Source organism: Chinchilla lanigera, unplaced genomic scaffold, assembly GCF_000276665.1.
Source record: "Chinchilla lanigera isolate Chin_1 unplaced genomic scaffold, ChiLan1.0 scaffold00025, whole genome shotgun sequence".
NCBI classification, from domain to species: domain Eukaryota; kingdom Metazoa; phylum Chordata; class Mammalia; order Rodentia; family Chinchillidae; genus Chinchilla; species Chinchilla lanigera.
This window is the reverse complement of record NW_004955426.1, coordinates 17,928,087-17,949,489: the sequence shown is the minus strand read 5'-3', so window position 1 is coordinate 17,949,489 and position 21,403 is coordinate 17,928,087. Positions and strand designations below refer to the sequence as shown.

Here is a 21,403-nt window from a genome sequence, read left to right as displayed (position 1 = left end):
AGAGGAGGAGGAGGGAGAGGAGGAGGAGGGAGAGGAGGAGGAGGGAGAAGAGGAGGAGGGAGAAGAGGAGGAGGGAGAGGAAGAGGAAGGAGAGGAGGAGGAGGGAGAGGAGGAGGAGGGAGAAGAAGACAACAGAATGGAAGCAGAGCGAGAAGCACAGATGCCCGGAGGTGGCAGGAAAGGGGACACCAGAACTCTAGTCACAGGTGGGAGGGGTTCTGAGACCACTCTCTCCTGGAGGTGCCTCCCAGGGCCTCGCACACTCGGGCTCATCTGTCTGCTACTTCCACACAGCACGGCCAAGCTCGGTCCCACGACAGCTCTGGGTTGAGAAGAACGTCCATTCCGGCCGTTACATTCACCCCACACTTCCCACACAAAATGGTGCTGTGACGGCCTGTGTTTTCCTCCTGAAGTGCCTTTGTGAAAAGTTACTAGCTAATCACCAGGACAGCACCGCCAGTCTCTGCGGGCACTCAAATCCACAAAGTAAGACTGAAAGGCCACATACCAGAACACTGGTTTCTCTGGGGCTGAGGTGGTTTTTATGCTAACCTTACATTAGTCCCTCTCCACTTCTGTTTGCTGAGTACTTACAGAGACGTAGATGCCTTTCATAACAGAGTTATTTCAAATTCTAATGACAAACAAGGGGTCTACTTTGCCCATGCTGCCCTGGGTCTTTCTTACAACAGCCCTGACAGATCCTCAAAGGTGGCCTGGCCTCCTCCTGGGTGTCAGAGCCACACAGAGGGGGCGCCACTCACAGCCGTGTGCTCGAGGGCCCAGAGCCAGCCGTCCTCATGGCCAGCACAGCTCGGGGCCTGCACCGCCTTCCCCGCGTTCTAAGCACGCACTTAGGAAAAGCACGTGTGGGGTGTGCTGCACGCGCACGGCATGGTAGGCAGGTAAATGTGCACACTTTTCCTTAGGGAAATCACAGCGGCACATCTGTAGGACTGAATGCATATGGTGCATTAGGCAGTGCTGTGAGGGCTGGACAGGGAAGACCTCCCCGACTCCTCCCAAACAACCTGATGAGGCGGGCAACCCAGGGCATGCTGGCCTTGCTCAGGGTCACCTCCCTGGCCTATTCTGGAGCTTGGGTTTGAGCCCAGCCTGCGTGTGGTGCCCAGGTGCTTCACTATCACTTTGGGAAATCTAAAATCAAGGATCCTTTTTTTTTAAAGGTAAGGTGTTTCTTCATTTATTATGTGCTTTGGGCTCTTTCCCCTAGAAAAATGGGTATGAGCTGAAGAATACATTTTCTGCACTAGAGCTATTTATAATAAAGTGAAAGGAAGGGCTGAGACTAGCAGACAGGATCCCAGCAGGGCCAAATATTATCTCCTCTATTACTGAGAGCAGGTAATATTGAGTAGGTGGGGTCAAAGACTTCAGATACACCCCACCAGCCCTAGGGGGCACCAGTGTGTCACGACCACTCAGCAGTCCTCCGAAGAAGCAGCCTTACATTTAAGAATTAAACGGTAACACGCAGGGTACAGTGACACACACCTGTAATCTAGCTACTTAGAAGACTGAGCCAGGAAGATCCCAAATTCAGGGCCAGCCTGGGCAACTTAGACCTTGTCTCAAAACTAATGAAAAAGTTCAGTGGCAGAGTGGCTGCCTAGCAAGTGCAAGGCCCTGCATTTGACCCTGAGCACCAAAACTCTCTCTTCCAAAACCGAGAAATAACGCCTTATTGCCCCTCTCTTCCAATACCAAACCCGACGTGGCTTCTCGGAAAGCCTCTAGGGGATGGCTCTGTGGAACTCACACGAACGTGCTGGCCTCAAAGGAAGCGTTACTTGGAAGGTAGACATCGAGGGCTGCTCCACCCACCATCGCCTTCCCTCAGTAAAACCTCTCTAAGGTAACCCACTTTGTTTTTTTTTTTTTTTTTTTTGGTTTTTCTCCGGTACCGGGAACCGAACTCATGACCTTGCGCTTGCCAGGCAGGTGCTTTTGCCGCTGAGCTAAATCCCCAGCCCCTAAGGTAACCCACTTTGTAATAAAGTCAAGTGCGGAGGAAAGTTGCCCGGTCACGTCTGCTGAGTGAACGTGAACCTGAAAGCCAGCGCCGAAACCACAATCACAGCCTCCTCATCGATGGTGGCGCAAAGAGCCACAGACCACAAAGCGCAAGAGGGGCCTGTGTTTTCCCATGGGGACCCGTCTGAGTGTGGGGTGACATACTGAGACTCCAAAAAAGTTTTGTTTTTTTTTTCCGGTTCTTGGGATTGAACCACAGGTACTCTACCACTGAGCTATAACCTCACCCTTAAAAAGTTTTTAGCTGAATTGCCCTAGCTGTCCTTGAACTTGCAATCTTCCTGCTTCAGCCTCCCCACTGCTGGGAGTACAGCATCACTGCATCTGGCCACCAGATTTTTAATTTCTAGGACATCTATAACAAGTGGATGGGATAGATGGTTTGCTAACCAATCGGGGAGCACGCGTTGCCGATAGGCTCTCCAGGCAGCTGGCCGGCCAGCACTCCGCTTGCCAGCATGCCGCTGCTGAGAAACGTGTTCCTGGCCAAAGTGCAGACTTAGGATTCTAACGATCAGTCTTCACAAACAGGGCAGTGAAGCCACTTAATTAAGCCTGACTTTATAAATAAGACGCTGGCGGCCACGTGATTCCTGCCCCCATGACGTACACACCATCTCCCTGCAACACTCAGTCCAGCTTCCCAATACTCAATGTCTACTTTTCCACCCGGAGGTTTCCATCGCCGCTTCTCAGTGCCCCTGCTCTCACACGCGCAGAGGGCGGAGCCTGGAGAGCGGCAGAGCTGTCCAGTCCGTCTCGTCTCTCCCGCCGTCACGCAACGGGAGAACGGCTCTGGCGAGTGGACGAGGATGCACGCAACGTGCAATCAAAACTATGGAGTTAGGTGCCACGGTCAAGTTGTTAAGTGCAGGCAGCACTTAACGATCGTTAATTTATATCAGAGGTTTTTTTCCCCTCCTCAAAATGATCCCATGTTAACACTTTTATTAGAGGACCTGCCTTCCTCTCTTTAAACTAAAATGATAAAGTAATTTTACCAGTCTCGGGTTGTGGTCCCTGCTCTGGTGCCGCTTCAGACAGGTTCTCTGTGAGGCGTCCAGTGTCCATGTGGGACAGAGCTCTGGGTGTCCCGCAGTCAGTGGGGACACGTCCGTCCCCAGGGGCCAGCTTTCCCAAAGGTTCCTGGCACGATGATAACCAGAAGTCGCTGTTAATAGCTTCTAGGTTTTCTGTATCATAAGACACTATCACCTATGGAGGAAAGCTGGCTTGGAAAAAGCTGAAAGAGTCTTGGCCCAGGAGCCAGAAGATTAGGACTCTGGAAATGGTATGGTCTTGTCACTCTTTCCCGAGTCTCAGTTTTCACAGCTTTAAAATGGGCATGATAAGGACTGCTCAGTGTTAGAGAGTTTTAAATAAAATATGATTAAAGGAGAATAGCTATAAAGGTAGTATATTAAGGGTTAGATAGATGGAAGTTACTATTGTTGTAATACTGCACAGAAATATCCAAGACCATAAAATCGATTCCTTAGTTTGGTAGTGAGGGAGAAAATGAATCTAGATAAATAAAGCTGACATTTAATATTTCAAAATTTCCCTGAGGCCAAGATGTGAGATGCTGTCAATTACTTTTTTTTTTTTTTTTTGTCAATTACTTTTATCTTCCTTCTTTTATCTAATACTCATCACAAAATTAAAAAAAACTTACTAGAGAATTAAATCAGATTTATTTGAAATTTATCCTTTGAGTTAGTCATAAAGTGGCCCAAAGGTAGCAGTGGAGGTGAGCGGTGAAAGGTATAAGGTGTCTTTCAGCAACTCTTATGAAAAATCATTCCAGAAAATATCTCTTACTGGCTGAGAGCAACCTTCCTAGGATTTAACTCAGTTCATTTCCTATTTGCTAGGAAGGCTGAATGCAGAACAGGAGCAGCTGAGGAGTTTTGAATTGCACAGAGGTTGTGTTTGTGCTGCTCTGTGAATAAACTAAGTGCCTCTGAATGGTGCTTGTTAAAATGGTTAATTTTATATATACTCAATAAAAAGTATTAAATAAAAGCCATAGAAAACAACCCATTTATCAGAAGAGAAAGTTTTTTTTTCTCTTTTCAGTTTCTAATAGTGGAGGGTATTTTATAGCAATGCATTCTATTTTCTTTTTCATACATAAATAAAATCACAGTTTGGCAGTTAGGTTTTTATGAGAAAATTCAGTTCTTTTGTGTAAAAGTTTTCAGTGTCGCTCAACAGTTGTCAAGGAGAATACAAAACCAAACTTGCAGAAGCTCTTATTTTTAATAGATATGTTATTACAAATAGAAATCCTGATTGGGTCCTATATAGTTACCCAGAACTTGTGCATGATGACCCTTTTTTATAAGTAGCAATGTACCCATTGGTTGACCATTACATTATGAAACACCTGCTGGCTGGAGAAAATGTGAGTTTTTGAGGAAGGGAAAAAAAGATGTGCATTTCTATATTTTTTTTAAAAAGAGATTAAAGAAATTTCTTATATAGTTTTTATAACTTTTCATCTCTGAGTCTATTTACACATATGTTTATATAAATCACTTGAACATACATCTTCATACATATGGCCTTGTAAATCACCTCGGAATCTTTGCTCAGAGAGAGAGATTTAGGTTGAGGAGACTGTAAACAACACTAGTTTCTCTTACTCTGTCCTTGCTAATGTGGAGGTATACTGGAGTTTTAAAAAGGACAGTTAGGTAATTCTAACACACCGCAAGCAGCGACATAAAATTAACTTGCCTTTGACACAACTCACATTGTGTCAAGTTTCTAAGCGAGAGCATTCCCTTTATTTCATGAGATACAAGGGTCTGAAGAGCTATGATTATAATCACTGCACAGAAAAATTAAATGGAAAAATTAAAGGTCATTCATAACCTTATCAGCAGGCAAGAATCACTGCAAACGTGAGTGTCACCCAACGTCAGCTGACTGAGATAGACAGCACCCTTCCCATTTTATGGTCCAGAGAATAAACTGAGGCTGAGAAAGACTCAATAACTTGCATCATGGCCACTCAACTAGTGCCAACCAGCCAGCGGAGAAGCTGGCACAAGCCCGGGGCTTTACTTCACCCACGCCACACTGCTTTCTCATTGCCAGCCACAGGCCCTGGGCACAGGTACAAGGGCGACTGCATCTTCAGCTGAATGACCTTATGACCTTATGACTAGCACCCTGCCCGTATGTAACAGGCTCCCATATGTGAATGGTCGATGGAAGGTAATTTCTGACGCCCATCCTCCGTATTCATTCACACAGCGTTCACTGAGATTCAGAGTGACTAAGGGGAAGTCACTTACCTTCTCCACGGTTCTCGCTGGCTGCAGACCAGTGCTAATCCCCCCGACGAGGGTGGCTTGGACCTTCGAGTCCTGACCATATGTCCCATTGGCTCTGCCGGTCAGGGCCGCTGTCTCAGCTGTGGGCCTCTTGCAGTGAGGGGCGACCTTGGCCACTGGTTTGTGCCTGGACCCCAGGTCTTCACTCTTCTGCTTGGGAGAAATGGGGTTCTCTGTGCTCATCACACCCTGGGTGTCTGCATGGACTTTGTATTCCAATTTGGGCGAACTCCGTGATCCTGACAGTTCCTTTCTTCCCGAGCCTCCCGGGCCGCGCTTGGGGGCTCGGCCGGCTGCCTGGGAAGGAGCGGGCGCCGCACCCTCTGGCACATTCTCCTCTAAACTCAGCGAGCTGCCCAGGAGCGGCACCGAGGAGGCCTTGCTGACCAGTGTTTTCTGGGGCGGTTCCTCTTGCTTGACGTCCACAGCCTTGGGAGAGGTCATGGAGACACGCCTGGCGCCACCCTCTGTCAGGAGCCTGCCGGAACCTGGGAGGGCTCCTGGGAGTGAAATGCAGTCCCCCTCTCCATCGAACTCTTCCTCATCACTGGCATCATTGGCGTCGTAGCAGCCTACCTTCCTCTGGCGGAGGAGAGGGTTCCTGAGGGCCTGCGGGCTTCCAGGGAGACTGGCTTGTCTGGTAACTGTCACCTGCTTGTGGAAGAGGCCAGAGGACCGCTGGCTTCCGAGGGCCACAAGGCTGTTGGCTCGGGGTTTTCCTGGCTCCCTGTGAACTGGGAGTGGGGGGACAGGAACACAAGTCAGATGAAACTGAGTAGTGAGTCTGGCCTGGCCTTATAATTTAGACCCATCTTTACACGTCAAGTATTTCCACCTTCACAAATGCTAAGCACACAACTTCCGGCCGCTGGACGCCATGCCTAAATAACATGGTGGCTTGGGATCTGTGCAGGGTGGACAGCAAGCTTCTCACTCCCTTTTTCCTTCTGGCTGCTCCTGGGCAGTCTGAGTGGCGTGCTGTTTTCAACCTGCATGATGCCTCACATCTTGCTGGTCCGACCTAAATGCTGCTGCTGAGAGTTCCTCTCTAGATGGACGGGGTCAGTGACGTGCTCCACACCCTGGCCCTCTCAGCACCCGAGGTTCCTTTGTCATCTGCAGGAGGGGGCTTGAGCAATAGGCCTATCTGTGTTTGGAGTACAAGCTTTCTACTTCTCAAAGTTTAAGCTATCAGCTTTAGCCAGGGAGGGGAGAATGCATGGGCTGCTCTGCCATCTCTTTATATCCTGCTGGCTATAGTGAAAAATCACACATGCTCACACCTTAACGTGTGTCTGACAGAGGACAGAGCAGGCTCAGCGGTGGCTCCAAGATGAGTCAGAACTGTCACTGCCCTCCTAAGAGCAGGGGATTTTCCTCTCCTCTCCTCTCCTCTCCTCTCCTCTCCTTTCTCCTCCCTTTCTCCCTCCTTTCCCTCCCTCCTCTTCCTTCACTATCTTTTTTTTTAAAATGTGGCACTGATGAGTTGAACCCAAGACTTTGAGAAGGCTCGGCAATCGCTCCCTTGCTGAGCTACACCCTTCTTGTTTAGACATCAGAAACCTCGCCAGAAGTCTGAGAAATCCATCTGGTTCACATCAGCTTATCACCTCATCATGAGTAGATGATCAGGGAGAGTTAAAAAAAAACAACTTATGATAATACCTGTGTCTCATAAATTTTGATCTTTCACTGTCTTCTAAAAAGAATTAAGTTAGGACCTAGGCGAGGGATGGGGCCTGGAATTTGGCTTAGATTCTCTAACACATGAAGGCTTCATGTTGTCCACCATGATTTGACGCCATGAAATCCAAGACTGCATGGTGTAAACGGCACCTAACTGGATGGGTGAGGGTTTGCTACCTTCTCCCTCTGGGGCTGCACCAGGAACCCAGCCTGCGCACTGCCTAACTCAGGGATAGGGGCGTTGCTGTCCATGGCTGCATTGACTAAGCGTAAACTCTGGTTCCTGTCAGGGTAGAAATATGGCATCTGCTCAGCCAGAGTTGTGGCTCCCAGTTCTTTTCCTACTGCAGTACCAGGAGTGTTAGACTGCGGAGGGCCCCACTGGAGAGCTGCTTGCTGGCATGCAGCGCCCAGGGCCCTTGGGGCTCCTCGCTTACTGGAGGCACTGGGGGTCGGGCTGGTGTCCTCGGATGCGCCGCAGCCACTTCCTGGGTGATCCTCGTCCTCAGAGCCGGCTGCCATGAAGTCTGACAAGGAGCCCTGGGCATCGTGGGCAAAGTACTGGGAGAATTCAGAATCAGAAATAAGGGATTCCTGTTGGGGAAGAAAACATTAGATGTCTCGATTTTCTTGGAAGAGGTACAGAAGTAGAGTTTGAAATGGTAATTACATCCCGGCTTTCCAAGAACACTTTGTTCTAATCCATGGTCATTCAAAATAGCTTGGAGAGTAAACACCCATCTCCACTTACTTTAGGATGGTTAAATGGATAATTAATGAATAAAAAGGTGACTGTTGCTGCCAGACCCTGTTTTTAGAGGTTTTTTGGGGGGGGCCGCATTTTTGGCAATGATCAGAGAAACTGCAGCAGCACTTTATCAACCATCCCAGAAAAAACACTGAGGGAAGGGATCGGAAAATAGAATAAAATTCCAAACCAAATGTCCTAGCCAACCGATGAAACAAAAGAATGGGAGTGGGAATCCTGTGCCCTGATCTAGCAAGATTTGGGAATGTCAAGTTTCTTTAAAGATCCCAGAAAACTTAGGCCTGATTTATTATGGAATAACTTTAAAAGATGCTTTTCAAACCACAGTTTAGTTCTTTTTTTCTGTTGCGCTACTCTTTTCCTGAATGAATATTTAATAAGAGAAACGCATTTGGCTATCTGTCCTCAAATTGGCATGGTTGCTATTTCCTGTATAAAGTGGCATAAAGGACTCGTGGGCAGAAACATGTGCTGGACCTTTGAGATCCCGAGCTTGTGTGATTGAGCTGCGTTAGGTGGTAGCAGTGCCTTGACGTACCTTTTTGGTAAGAGAGGGACTCTTCAAGGGGGTACCTGTAGGGAGAAGATTCACCGTACTGTCAAAATGATGAGCTAAAATCTCAAGCAGGTTCACATCTTAGCCAGAAAGGGAGGAGTCAAGCATATTAACCCAAATCTCCCTTTGCTTGAGGGGCGCTGTATCCATAGGGAGAGGCGCCCTTGCTGTCTACCCGGTACCCGACCCCACCCCATCCCACTTGCCAAGACTGCTCATGCTCCAAGCCCTGCCTCTGATGCTCCCGCCTCCCTGATGACCTCGGGTGGAAGTAATTTCTTCTTCTGAATTTCCACAATGTTTGATATACCCACACCTCAATTTCCATTTCCATATGATAATTTAATAATGAGTGCTTATGTCTTCCTCAACTGTTTAACAATTTATGGATCAGACATATACACTCATCTGACCCATGTTTGGGGCACTGTACCTGCTGTCTAGTAAGTGTCCAGTGGTTTTGCTGAATGGGCTGAAGGATGGACAAATGAACACCATCCAGGAGACCATGAAAGAACTGGGGAGAGGCTTGGATATCTGTTTCAGTTTTTAAAGGAAGGCTGAAAAGTGCACTATTTAGACTTTAATTTATATGCCATGAGCAAAAGAGATTTAGGGCTTGAGGATCATGGCTTAATAAAATCTTTTCTAGCTGATCAAGAGGAGATGTAGGGATTAGGAGAACACAGCTTTTAGGCAGATCGGGACCATGAATAGTTGAATAAAGAGCCTATTGTGGCTGAGTCCACTTTAAATATATTAATTATGGATGCAAATAATCAGGGTTTTTCATGGTTGCCAAAAAATCCTATGCCTTCCCTTCCTCTGACAACCAGTAACTCATATTGCAGTTCCTTTTCCTCTGGGACATCCGTCAGAACATCAGTAAAATCTCAAGCTCAGAAATGTTTGCAGAAACCTTTCGGTTTCCATGCCACAGGAAGCATAAGATTTAAAACTCAATGTAATGTTTTAAATTCAGACGGAACACCTTCAATCTCAATCCTTCCCTGCCTAAGCTTTTCTACTTAAGGGGAAAATCACAACTTGAGCTGTCTCCATTATCCTCTGCGCACTGACATTTTTAAACTCATAGAAAGAAATCTTGGCTTTGGGGTGGAGAATACTCTGCGTCTACCAAATTACTCATCGTTTTTTTATCTGCAGCATTTTATTTTATTTTATTTATTTATTTATTTATTTTTTGGTTATCTGCAGCATTTTAGATGAATCGTGCACAAATACATGAAATGCTCTTGGCTCACTCTTGCAAATTATTTGAAAGTGGTGTAAGAAGTGTTCATGATTAGATCTTTAATGAAGTACATGAAATAACTGTGGAAATCAAAAGTAGCAACCAAGAGAAAGTATGGACTCTGTCTGACATCTACTTCCACCAACCCTGATAATTACAGTGAACCCAATTCGATTCCACCGGGAGTGCCCATGGGTGAACTTAATGAGAAACGCTACTGAATGTTGAATGAAAATGTGCAATTGCAGTACCTAAGCCAGGAGAAGAATTGGCCTCTTTGCTTTCCTGGTAAGTGCTGCGTGCTATCACTTCGTCCATTTCCTGCTCGGAAACCTGATTTTCAGCAGAAAGCACAAATAAGATAGCTTTATTTATTTATTTTCCCCCAAGAAAATAGTTTTAGCTACTAGAGTCAGAGTTAAGCGCAGATAAATAGTCGAATCACAAGATAAAAGAATACAACCATCCTCTGTAGCAATAACTCAGGACATGTAAGTAATAGCTGGGTTAATGGATGGCTTCAAACAACATATACACAAGAGCATCAACTGATCCCAAGTTCATTAAGCAAAACATTCAGGGGCCGTGATCACCCATGACATGGCTGGTATCTGCCTCTTTCTCGAACACTCACTTCTAATTTTGTTTTTAAATGGTACTGGGGATGGAAGCCAGGACCTCACACATGCTAGGCAAGTGCTCTGCCACTGAGCTGCACCCTCGACCCCTAATTTTTTTTAAAAAAATTAAACTTTAAAATGCTATTAGGTCAGGGATGTAGCTCAGTGGCACACAGCCTGCCTGGCAAGTGCAAGGTCATGAGTTCAATTTCCGATACCCAAACAACAAACAAACAAAAACAATAAAGTAGTATTAAACCTACCAAAAAAATGCAAGAGTGGTCCAAGAATAACATAGCCCTCACTAAATGCAGTACTTTCTCACTGTCTTCCACCCCAACCCTTTTTATTTTATTGACTGATACACTGTGGTACTGGAGATCAAACCCAGGGCCTTCCCACTGAGCTACATCCCCAGCCCTTTCATCTTGTATGTTGAGACAGGTAGTTACTAAGTCACTAAATCGCCCAGACTGAGATCGAATTTGTGATTCTCGGCTTCCTAAGGAGACAGGATTATAGTCATGAGCTCACACTAATGGCAAGAGTTACTAACTTTTGATATCCTGCCACATTTACACACACGCCTTCTCTTGATGTGCCTGTGCTTGTGTGCACAAACATAAACGCACACACATTCTGCTGTACCTTTTTGCTAAACCATTTACAAATAGCAGATATCATGGTCTTTCACCTGGAATATTTTAGCACATACCTCCGACAAAAACTACCTGCTCAAATAGCCATGTTACTATTATCAGATTGAGAAAATTTATCACTGATTATTATCTAACACATATTTCACATTCTGATTTAACCATTTGTTCTAATACTGTCTTACTTTTAGGAGTGGTACTAAGTGTGTCCGCAGGCTGCAATTAGTTCATAGAAAGTTTGATGTCAGCCTGTGATGAGGTAAGGACCTTCTTTCAGAATGCAAATTAGCAAGCAGTTTCCTTCATCAACTAAGGGTGAAAATGTCACCTGACCTAAAGGGAGTGCCTGCGGGTGCAGTGGGTTTCCATTCTGGTGTAAGCGTATCTCGGTTTGGACCGTGGACCATCGTGGACCAACTTTTTTGTGTAGTAGTGCTTTATAGAAAAACCGTTTTTGGCAATCCAGAATGCAGTCCAGGATTTAGCTGTTATGTGGCTTTCATCACTGTTAAACTTGAGCAGTTCTGAGGCTTTCTTTGTCTTTCATGATACTGATACTTTGGAAGAAACCCAGTCTGATCCGAACCCTCCATCAGGATCTGCCTGATAGTTTCCTCATGCTTAGAATCATGTCTTTTTCTTTTTTGGTAGAAAAACTACAAAAAATGGTTTCCTCATCTATGCATCTAGAGGCACTCAAGGTCAACATGTCTCGTAACTGCTGATGATATCTGTGATCTCTTGGTTAGGGTGGGACTTGCCAGTTTTCTCCACTAGGATTTTCCATGGTCATTAATAATAATCTGTGAGGTTATAGTTTGAGACTGTGTAAAAGTCCTGCTGCTGCCCCAAGATACCTTTATCTCATGCTTTTACCTCACCGATGATTCTGGCCTGGATCAATTATTACTATGAAAATTTCAAAGCAGCAGTTTGATTAGAATCTATACTGACTGGTAGATTAATGGAATATTTTTTCCTATTAGTTGTTATCTTTAACTGTCATTATTCATGAAAAGGTTTTTTTTAAAAGTCTGACATATACTGAATATGATATTATTTCAAAAGATAACTGGAAAACTTACAGATTTTTCTTTTTTAATGGTACTATGGTAACTTTGCACTAAAATAGTATTTAGCATAAATAATATTTGGATAAGCATAGTGATTTGCCTTAATAATAAATATTTCTATTCTGGATTCAACATTACATTTTAACCTAACAGATACATCATAATTATATCCTGGCCTTCATGGAAAGTAGGCTTCCCAGGAAATAAAATACGTACACACACATGCACATAGCCATACATACTTACATATGCACACCTCCTCAAAGCAAAGAGTAATATCAGCTTAAATAGCGCTTGCGATTTTCCTTGATACTAGACTTTCAATATTTGCAATTGTTTTTCTGAGTGGGTGAAAAAAAGGACTCCTGTTACCTTCTCCTACTTAACACAAGCTACAAGCTGCTTTCTTAGCAGGTCCAAATCTCAGCCTGTCTAGACCTGAAAGGTTTGAATATCCCAATCGGGCAGCCACTGCTCCAGACATTATGAAAAACAGAAAAAAAGAAAATCCTTGTGGTATTTCTCTTGGAACCACACAAAAACTAAGGAAGCACATACATCGAGTATCAAGATGAACGACTGGCATGAAATGCTGAGACAAATGGTATAAAAATACATTAAACATAAAATGGAATCTTGACCGAAAGAAAAATATAGTATGATGTTACAACCAAGGACAGCATGTTTACCTAAGAAGAAACGTGAAATCCAGGCAAATACTGAAAGTAGGTTTTGCTGGACACATTTCCAACGCTATCACAGAAACCCGTCTGGTTGTGGCTAGAAACACGAATCAAGCTGTGTATTCAGGGTCTCAGACCACCTGCCCATCGAGCTGTGCCCTGTGCCAAAATGCCATTTTGACCTCTGCCTGTGTTGGCAAACAGGGAGAGGCTTTGGGGCTGAGATGAAATGGACTTGAGCACATCACGACCCCTATTATGCTGGGAAGGACTTTGAAGTCAGACATGCCTCGAGGCCAGTGACCGCAGACCACTGAAAACTTAATTTTCTCAAATGCTGCCGAGGGAGGTATCAGGTCAGCCACAGCTTACTGGACTGCTCCTGAGGTGGAAGGAGGAGCAGGGAGTGCCGGTGGCAGAAGCCAAGTGCGAATCCTAATCCTGCCGGAAGGAGCTGAGAACTGCCCTAGCTGTTACTGGGAGGCAAAATGGTGTGAAAAGTGACAGAGACAGAGAGACAGAGAGACAGAGAGACAGAGAGCGAGAGAGAGAGAGAGAGAGAGAGAGAGAGAGAGAGAGAGAGAGAGAGAGAAAGAAAAACAGAGAGAGTGACAGAGACACAAAGAAATAGAGACAGAGACAGAGAGAGACAGCGAAAGATAGAAAGACAGGGAGAGACACAGAGAGAGACAGAGACAGAGAGAGGCTGCAAAGTTGAACAGATTTTAAGGGAAGGCATCACATCTATAGACTAAAAAGGATAAAAATGGGAAGTAGGAAAAAATAGCAGCACTCTATATTAATGATACTTACTAAAACATTTTTAATGTAATACGCTTCTGACGTAAATAGATAAAACACCTTGGAGAAAACTAGTGCAGTAGCCTTTGACTCAACCTAAAGAAGATCTCTGTCTAAACACTGTCACTGCCATCAAATCCCAGATCAAGGCACGGACTTACAGCTACCATGCACCTATTTATACTGGGAGGGCTGGGGATTTAGCTCAGCGGCACGGCACCTCCCTGGCAAGCACAAGGTCATGAGTTTGATTCCCGGTACTGGAAAAAAACCAAAAAAAAAAAAAAAAAAAAAAAAAAGAAATAAACCTCTCTCAGGGTCTAACAGTGACGCCACCAAGACATCTCTGACATGGCACATAGAGGCACACTCAGGGCTCTTGGTGCAGACTTTCTTTTTAGTTGCCTCAATCATTTATTGTATTTTCATTTATTTTATTTTGATGACATCGACTCCTAAATCTAAACTCAGTTGTTATTTTATTGAGATCAAAATTTAATTTTTTTTAAGAGAGGTTCTTTCTATGTAGTTCAGGCTGGCCTTCAACTCATACATAGCCCAGGCTGGCCTCAAACTTTTGGTGATCTTCCTGCCTCAGCCTCCTGAGTGCTGGGATTACAGGTATGTGCCACCATGCCCAGGTTTAATCTTGTTTTCTTTCTACTTTTTATTTGTTTTTTGTTTGTTTGTTTGTTTTGTTTTCTGAAACAAGGGTCTCACTATGTAGCTCAGGCTAAACTACACTTCGTGAACTCACTGTGTAGTCCAGGATGGTCTGGAACTCACAGTGATCCTCCTACCTCAGCATCCCAAGTACTAGGATTACAGCCATGTGCCACCACGCCCAGCCATTTTGGCAGATTTGCACCTGCCTGTAACATACTTTAAACATTTTCCTCTCATTACCTCCCTGGTTGACTGCATACAAGCACAGCAGCCTGAGACCATCTGGGATATAATTCAAATGATACTACAAATGACATGACAGGCAAGGCTGTGGGTAAGAACTGAGAGTCTTAATAACCATTGGAGTTGTTAAGAGGAAAAGGTTCGATTTCATTAAATATGACCTGATTAAAACATTGGGGACAAACTAATTTAAGAATGTTTTTACTTCAAGTACTCAAAACAATAACAAAAAATAGTGGCTAGAACGCAAGATGAACTTGCAGAAGTGTCACGTGATTAACTCCAAAAAATTGAAAGCAGCTATACAAGTATAAAGTATATGGCCAAATAGCTGAGGCCCATGATGCGTGATTATTCCTGCAAGTTCACGGTGGACCAACAGTGTGATAATCATGTTGAAGAAAACAAGTGGGTGTGGGGCCTTAACTGCAGAGGGATCCTGCCCAGGTCGATGATGGCCCGGATGGACAGAGGAGGCCACTCTTCAACCTGGGTCCCTTCTTTCTTTTTTTTTTTTTTTTTTTTGGTTTTCTCTCCATTACCAGGAACCGAACTCACGACCTTGCGCTTGCCAGGCAGGCGCTTTTGCCGCTGAGCTAAATCCCCAGCCCCTGGGTCCCTTCTTTCATCCAATGACAGCAGTGTCCTTACACTCTGCCAGCATGGCCATGAGGGAATGGGAATTTGATGCCAGATATTGACTTCATCTACAACGAAAACATGTTCCCAAATTTTTATAATTCAGAGTCGCTGTGCTAGGCTCCCTCACTGACTTCAGGTTAAGATCTTCAGAGTAGACTGTAAGCTTTCTGAGTTGAGATGTGCCCTAATTCATCCGCGTAGCCATGCCGGGGCGATGTTGCCTGGCATCCGATGGAAGCTTGGTGAAAGGCAGGATAATGAATCTGATCTGCGACAAGGACTGATGATCTGAATCACGCTGAGTAGAGGGAGGTAGGAAAGGACAGGTGTGTCCCACTGCCCTGGCGCTTGGTAGCTGTCTGCTCCCTCACCCTGCACCCATCCTGATTTCTCCCAGGGACTCCTCTGGGACACTCCCTCTTCAGTTCAGCACCAGGCTTGCTGAACTAGCTGTATCCACAGCTGAGCTACTAACATCAGACTTTGTTCTGCCCTGCTGATCAAAACTTGTAAGTAAGAAAAGGTCGTTTAAAGGCTCAACAGAAGACCATATGAGCACCCTCACAACCGGGAAATGGGTTGAGCTACAGAGATCTGTATGTCTTATCGGGTCCAAATCACACACGGGGTTCCTACGAGGTCATCCACATGACATCAGCCAAGAAAGGACTCCTGTTTTCAAACTGCATCTTTAGCAAAACAAGCAAAACCATTATTGGACAATGGGCATGTGAGCTAAACAGGCAGGAGAATTTCAGTATGTGTTTATGCTGTGTAAGTAGCTTTGAGAGCATTTGTGTGAATAGTTAGTGGAAAAGATACTATGTGAATTTAACAATTTAGTCTTGAGGACTCCATCCACCAGAAAGAAAAATGGGATCCTCCACAATGCTAAAAAATGTAATAACTGCTTCAGTGCATTTTTGTTGAAATGCTGGGTTTTTTTTCTTGCTCAACTTTGACGGAAACAAAGTCTACTAAGTAACATTTGCAAATAAGCAGTTGGTTTGCAAAGCCAGATTTCCCCTTATGTTTACCTAAATAGCGTGAAATAGTAGTTTGATAATTATTTTTTGAACCAACAAACAAATGAACATTAAGAAAACAACTTTTCTCCTCAAATCTGAAGGCATTCACTTTTCCTTGAAAAATGCCACTGTAGAAATATTATAGAAATGCAAAGGCAGCCACTAGTTTAAATGAATTAAGTGTATTATTCAAGTTTAAATTAAATTCCTAGTAGTCTTCTTTCTGACCATTACAAAAACTCACTTTTATCCTACTTCAGGCTTGTCAGTCTCATTTCTTACTTAAATAAAATTTAAAATTCAGAACCTACTTGGAAAATTACTTAGTATTGCACTTAAAGCTGAGAGAATTTCCAACATGTAAACAAACAAGAGATGATAGTTAAAATTTTTTTTATCTTAAACAAAAACAGTCATACAGATCATAAATTCTAACACACTCCGATTTTCTTGATGCAGATACCCATGGAGTTTTAGTATATTACCAGCAAACAGCCAGCAGGGATTACTCAGAATTCCTACTTTACACTAGACCAAATTTTATTTTATAAGATATTTCCCCCTCTGGGCTGGGGATTTAACTCAGCGGCACAGCACCTGCTTGGCAAGCGCAAGGTTGTGAGTTCGATCCCTGGTACCAGAAAAAAACAAACAAACAAAAAAAAAGATATTTCCCCCTCTATTTTAGACTCTAGATCTTGCTATGTTACCTAGCCTGGTCTCAAATTCCTGGGTTCAAGAGATCCTTCTGCTTCAGCCTCCAAAATAGTTGAGGCTGTAGGTGTGAGTTAAGAGTCCATCCCAGTAGCCCCAAATTTAAAGTCCCAATAATGTGAAAATTTTCTGAGTATGAAGGTGAAGGCAAAGAAATTGAGATAAAAAATTTATTTCCCACATGTATCAGCCATAGGCTGACACTCCATCCCCCGCTAGGTGACCTGTCTCATCCTTGGACTGTGGGTCACTGATGCTGGACAGACACAGCCATGCCATCTTCCCAAAGCGGGACAGGAAGGACCATTTCACCTTGGGGTTGGGGTGGCGGCCGATGACCAGGCGGACGGGTCCCGGAGGGCACTTGCTCAGGATGGAGTGCACTTTACTTAGAGCGGCGTGGCGGACATTGACGGAATTCACTTCTAGGATCTGGTCTCCACGGCTGGGGAGGGTGACACAATCAACACTCTGTGTAATAGCCTTTTAAAAGCTAAGAAAGCTTTCCTTACGGGGGAGATTTGAAATATGAAATCTCTTGTGAATACTTTCAAGAAGCAAATGACATCCTTTCCTGACATGTAAAAAAACAACACATTCACCTATATCCACTGGGTTTTGAATTGGCAAGGTCTTTTATCTATACCCACTGACACTCTTAGAGGATCAATAAAATGGCGAATGAGAGCAACAGCGAAAGCTGCCATTTCTGGAGCACATACTGTATGCCAGGCCTCTGTACCAAACAATTTCATACTGCTTCTAACAGGAAGAACCACTTCCCTGTTACGTAGCTGGGCCATGGGCTCACACAGGTCGCCAACAGGTAACGCCACACTATTGAACTAACGCAAGTCTGTCTGACCGGGCTGTGGCGTGACAGCCCCTCGGCCACCATCAGCTTCTTCCTTCCTCCTACCATCTTGAAATGATTACTGTAAAATAATTTAAGGAGGAAATATCTGAAAGCTCAAAGGTTACCCAAGAATTTGTAAAAACGTTTCGCATTTGAACAAATGAGAAGTTGGGGACAAGTTGCCCATTTTGACTTGAAATTACAGGGAGAGAACTCAGTGGGAGAGAACAAAGACTCTTTACATGGGGTTTGAAGAATGTTCATTTGGCAGGCTCCAAACATATGGAACCATTCAAGAAAGAAACATCATCTTGGGATATCATTAAAAGAGGTTTTTTTCCTCGGGTTCTACAAGTATATTTTCTTTAATGTACTTTTGGATGATTTGCTAAGTTGTTTTTTCATATGGAAATTCACTCTGATGATTAACTAAGACTGTAATGTAATCTATTAACAGGGTTCCCAAACGGCAACCTCAAGGAATGCCATTTTAACAATGTTTCAACTGCTGAAGGACTTAGACGCTTAGGAGGGAAAGGTGATATTGTTTGTACAGTGCTTTGTATGATGTGGGTACATTCCTAGGAAGTTTAGGTGGGCACCGACCCACTGCAATGACTGCAGAATGGAACACCTAGAGGTCTCTCCTATAAACAGAACACTCATGATGTGACTCAATGCTCTGCACTGAGAAATCAGAAGCTCTGGGATTCAGACAACAGACCCCTAGACGGCCCTACTCAAACAGCATGAGAGCAGTGGAAGAGATCAAGAGACGATACTGAGTAAGAAAGGCCTCCCATTCAAGGCCTGATTTCAGGACTCTTTTGCAACCAGTGATTCTGAACCATATGAACAGTTCCACCATCTCATACGAATTTTGTATAAATTAATTTAAAAGTAAAAGACTATACTGAGATAATCAACTACCTATACAGTATTCTATTTTGTTAAAACTATGAAACTGAACTTCTCAGTTCAAATAAAACCAAACAGGTAGGGACGCTAATACCCAGAGTTCTCTGATTTAACCAAATTTTATTTACATGAGCTTTTTGTCTTTGCAAATGCTAAGACTTGTAATCTTGGCTGTGTTACTGGAAATAATTGAAGGACGTGGAATTCCATAAAGGAATATAACAGAGCTGATAAGTGTGTATGTGTTCACATATTCAAGAAGATACCAGAACCCATGATAGGAGGGGTCCAACCAACCTCAGGTTGCTCTCCATCTTGGCCACTGATCCCGGGGCAAGGCTGTGGATGTAGATGCCAGGAGGACTGTTTTCCAAAGCTAAGCAGCAGGCACCAATGCCCAATCCAACCCTTGGCTCTGTGTGAGGCAGGATGCAAAGAAAATAGCAAAAATCACACAGTAACCAGAAGAGAAGTAGAACTAATCTGAAACTATACTTATATTCACATTGCTAACCAGTTAGTTTTGCTCCAGTTTCAGAACGTATTTCTGCTCTTCTTTCTCAACATTGCCAAATTCTGCTAAAGAAAAGAGTCCATGGCCGAACCAGGGGCTAACTGTGGGCTATAAATTATTCAGTGATTTACTCTTTGCTTAGTCTAAAGAGCTTCGTCAAATGTGTTTCTGGAAATACGCAGAGTATAAGGAATGTTTTCATTTTGGGCATACAAACTTTTAGGGTTTTTTTTTGATCTTTCTTTTTAGTAACTAATGTCTTGGTTATTTGTTAATCATATTTTCCCAGTGGGTGGGGATGAAAAACAAAGATGACCACCCATGACTTCTAGTTACCGGTATTAACTATATTCTTACCTGTATTCTTTACACTTTTGTAGGAGTCCTACAATTAAACCACTCAGTGATTTTTTTTTTTTTTAAAAACATGGGTCTATGCCACTGCTTGGTTAGTACTAGAATAAGAAACCATATGGTCTCTGATTTACTGCTCCACAGTGACTCAGACTTTCACAATGACTCAGACAGGGAGAGCCTGAAGACCCTTGTGCTGCCAGTAACTTCCCCTCACTTTTGGAAAATGACTAAAACCTGTACTTTTGATCCCACTGTCCATGTACAGTACACCATCTGTTGTTGACAGCAGATGGTTCCAAAGGAACAGTTCTTAGAAAAGTTGAGCAAAAATTAACCCAAGGGCAGATTCCAAACTGTTATTCAAAAGAATGCAAAGAAGAAGCGAGGAGGAGCTCGGATCACCTTTGTTGAGTGTGACTTCCATGACAATTCTGTCCTTGGGTCCCGGGGCCTTCCGTCCCACGGAGGAGCTGCCTTCCTCGCTTGAAGTCCCCCCACTGGTGTTGAAGTTCGGAGAGCTCGATCTGCTCATGTGTGTGGGGGTCGAGCAGGGTGTGAGGCTGGGGCTCAGTAACTTGGTGCGAACTGTTAACACAAACAGCCCACTCCGGATTTGCTGTGGAAACAAAAAGGAGAAGTGGGTTAGGTGTCCTTACAAAGTGGGAAAAAGATCTCACCACACCCACCCCGGAAGGAAATAAAGGAAGAAGAAACGAAGACGGTAGGGGAGATCAGTAAGAATGCTGTTACCTTGAAGGTATGAATGGCTTCTTGAAACGTCAAGCCTTTTATTGGTATTCCATTTACATCTAGGATTTCATCCCCTGGTGACCAAACGTGAGAATTACATTAACGTTAAGCCTTAATTTACTGGAAGCCAACTGCTTGGTTACTATTAGAATAAGATACCATATGGTCTCTGATTTACTACGCCATAAAGTGACTTTTATTGTTCCAATTCACTTTCATAAGCCTCGCTCCCAGCAATGTCACAAAAATGGGACAATTAATTCAAATGCGTGTTATTTTGCAATAACTCTAGATTTTAATCAATTAAAGCAACTAGGGGAAGCATTAAGATCTTATTCTTTAACCATTGACAAGTGCAACAGTAGATATCCTGTGTTTAGAGACTGAACTGCAAGCACCGCGTTCCAAGTCTTTTCTCACAGTCATTGTTTAAAAATTTAAAACCACTGGCAATGAAGCACGAACTCATAAAACATCCGAGAAGCCACTGCTATATTTGTAGAAAGACCAGATTCCCAGAAAATCATCATAGAGTGTAGAAAATAGTTTCAATGACAAGAAAAAAACTTGCTGGGAAATTATTAAGCCCCATCTCTGAAATAGTCTAGAGGTCTGGTCTTCTTGATGTGGGGCCGGGGTGCCCATTGTTAGCCAGGGTGCTTGTGTCGCAGAGATTACTGTCACGTAATGTCAAGCACTTCAGGATGACGTCAAACCGTGAGGCATGCGCACGCACATACTGGTTTATCTCTTCCCCACCTCAACTAGCCTATCATCCTCAGCCCTGACAGGATACAGTCAGCTCACTTCTCAAGCTGTTGATAGTGTCAGTGGGAAAGTAAAGGAACACAACATTCTGGTGACTTGTAAGAAACCCGTTTCTGTTTTGCACTCTTGTGATACAGGCTGCTTTTTGGAACAACAGTTCATCACAAATACTATCAAGATACCCCAGAGAGAGGAACAGAGGAGCTTCGCACAATGGTGTGGTTAGGGAAAGAGACATCCTACCCTCACAAAGTGCAAAGCGGCGTACGAACATACATTTTCACCTCTCGCAGGCAGCTAATCCCAGGAGCACAGAGTGCATTTGATGAGAGGGATCCTGCAGAGCAGTTACCAAAAGGCAGGGGTGCCCCTTATGTTCATCAGGTGCCTTCTTTTAGTGCAACCACCAAAGTTGTAAAATAAGGGGAATAATCTCTGCTTGAAAA

General features: G+C 44.0%; 1 protein-coding gene across 4 annotated transcripts in view; it reads right to left on the bottom strand.

Moving 5' to 3' along the window:
- The window catches only part of Pdzd2 (PDZ domain containing 2), a 374,195-nt gene that overhangs the window by 25,427 nt on the left and 327,365 nt on the right, over window positions 1-21,403 (bottom strand). For all 4 annotated transcript variants that reach the window (XM_005386151.2, XM_005386153.2, XM_013514972.1 and 1 more), the window contains 9 exons: window positions 20,190-20,263; window positions 19,842-20,055; window positions 18,866-18,983; window positions 17,107-17,239; window positions 9,920-10,001; window positions 8,396-8,430; window positions 7,526-7,682; window positions 5,364-6,136; window positions 3,060-3,204 (listed from right to left, as the gene is read on the bottom strand). In XM_005386151.2, the coding sequence (XP_005386208.1) occupies window positions 3,060-3,204; window positions 5,364-6,136; window positions 7,526-7,682; window positions 8,396-8,430; window positions 9,920-10,001; window positions 17,107-17,239; window positions 18,866-18,983; window positions 19,842-20,055; window positions 20,190-20,263 (1,731 nt within the window). The remainder of the gene's footprint in view (window positions 1-3,059; window positions 3,205-5,363; window positions 6,137-7,525; window positions 7,683-8,395; window positions 8,431-9,919; window positions 10,002-17,106; window positions 17,240-18,865; window positions 18,984-19,841; window positions 20,056-20,189; window positions 20,264-21,403) is intronic.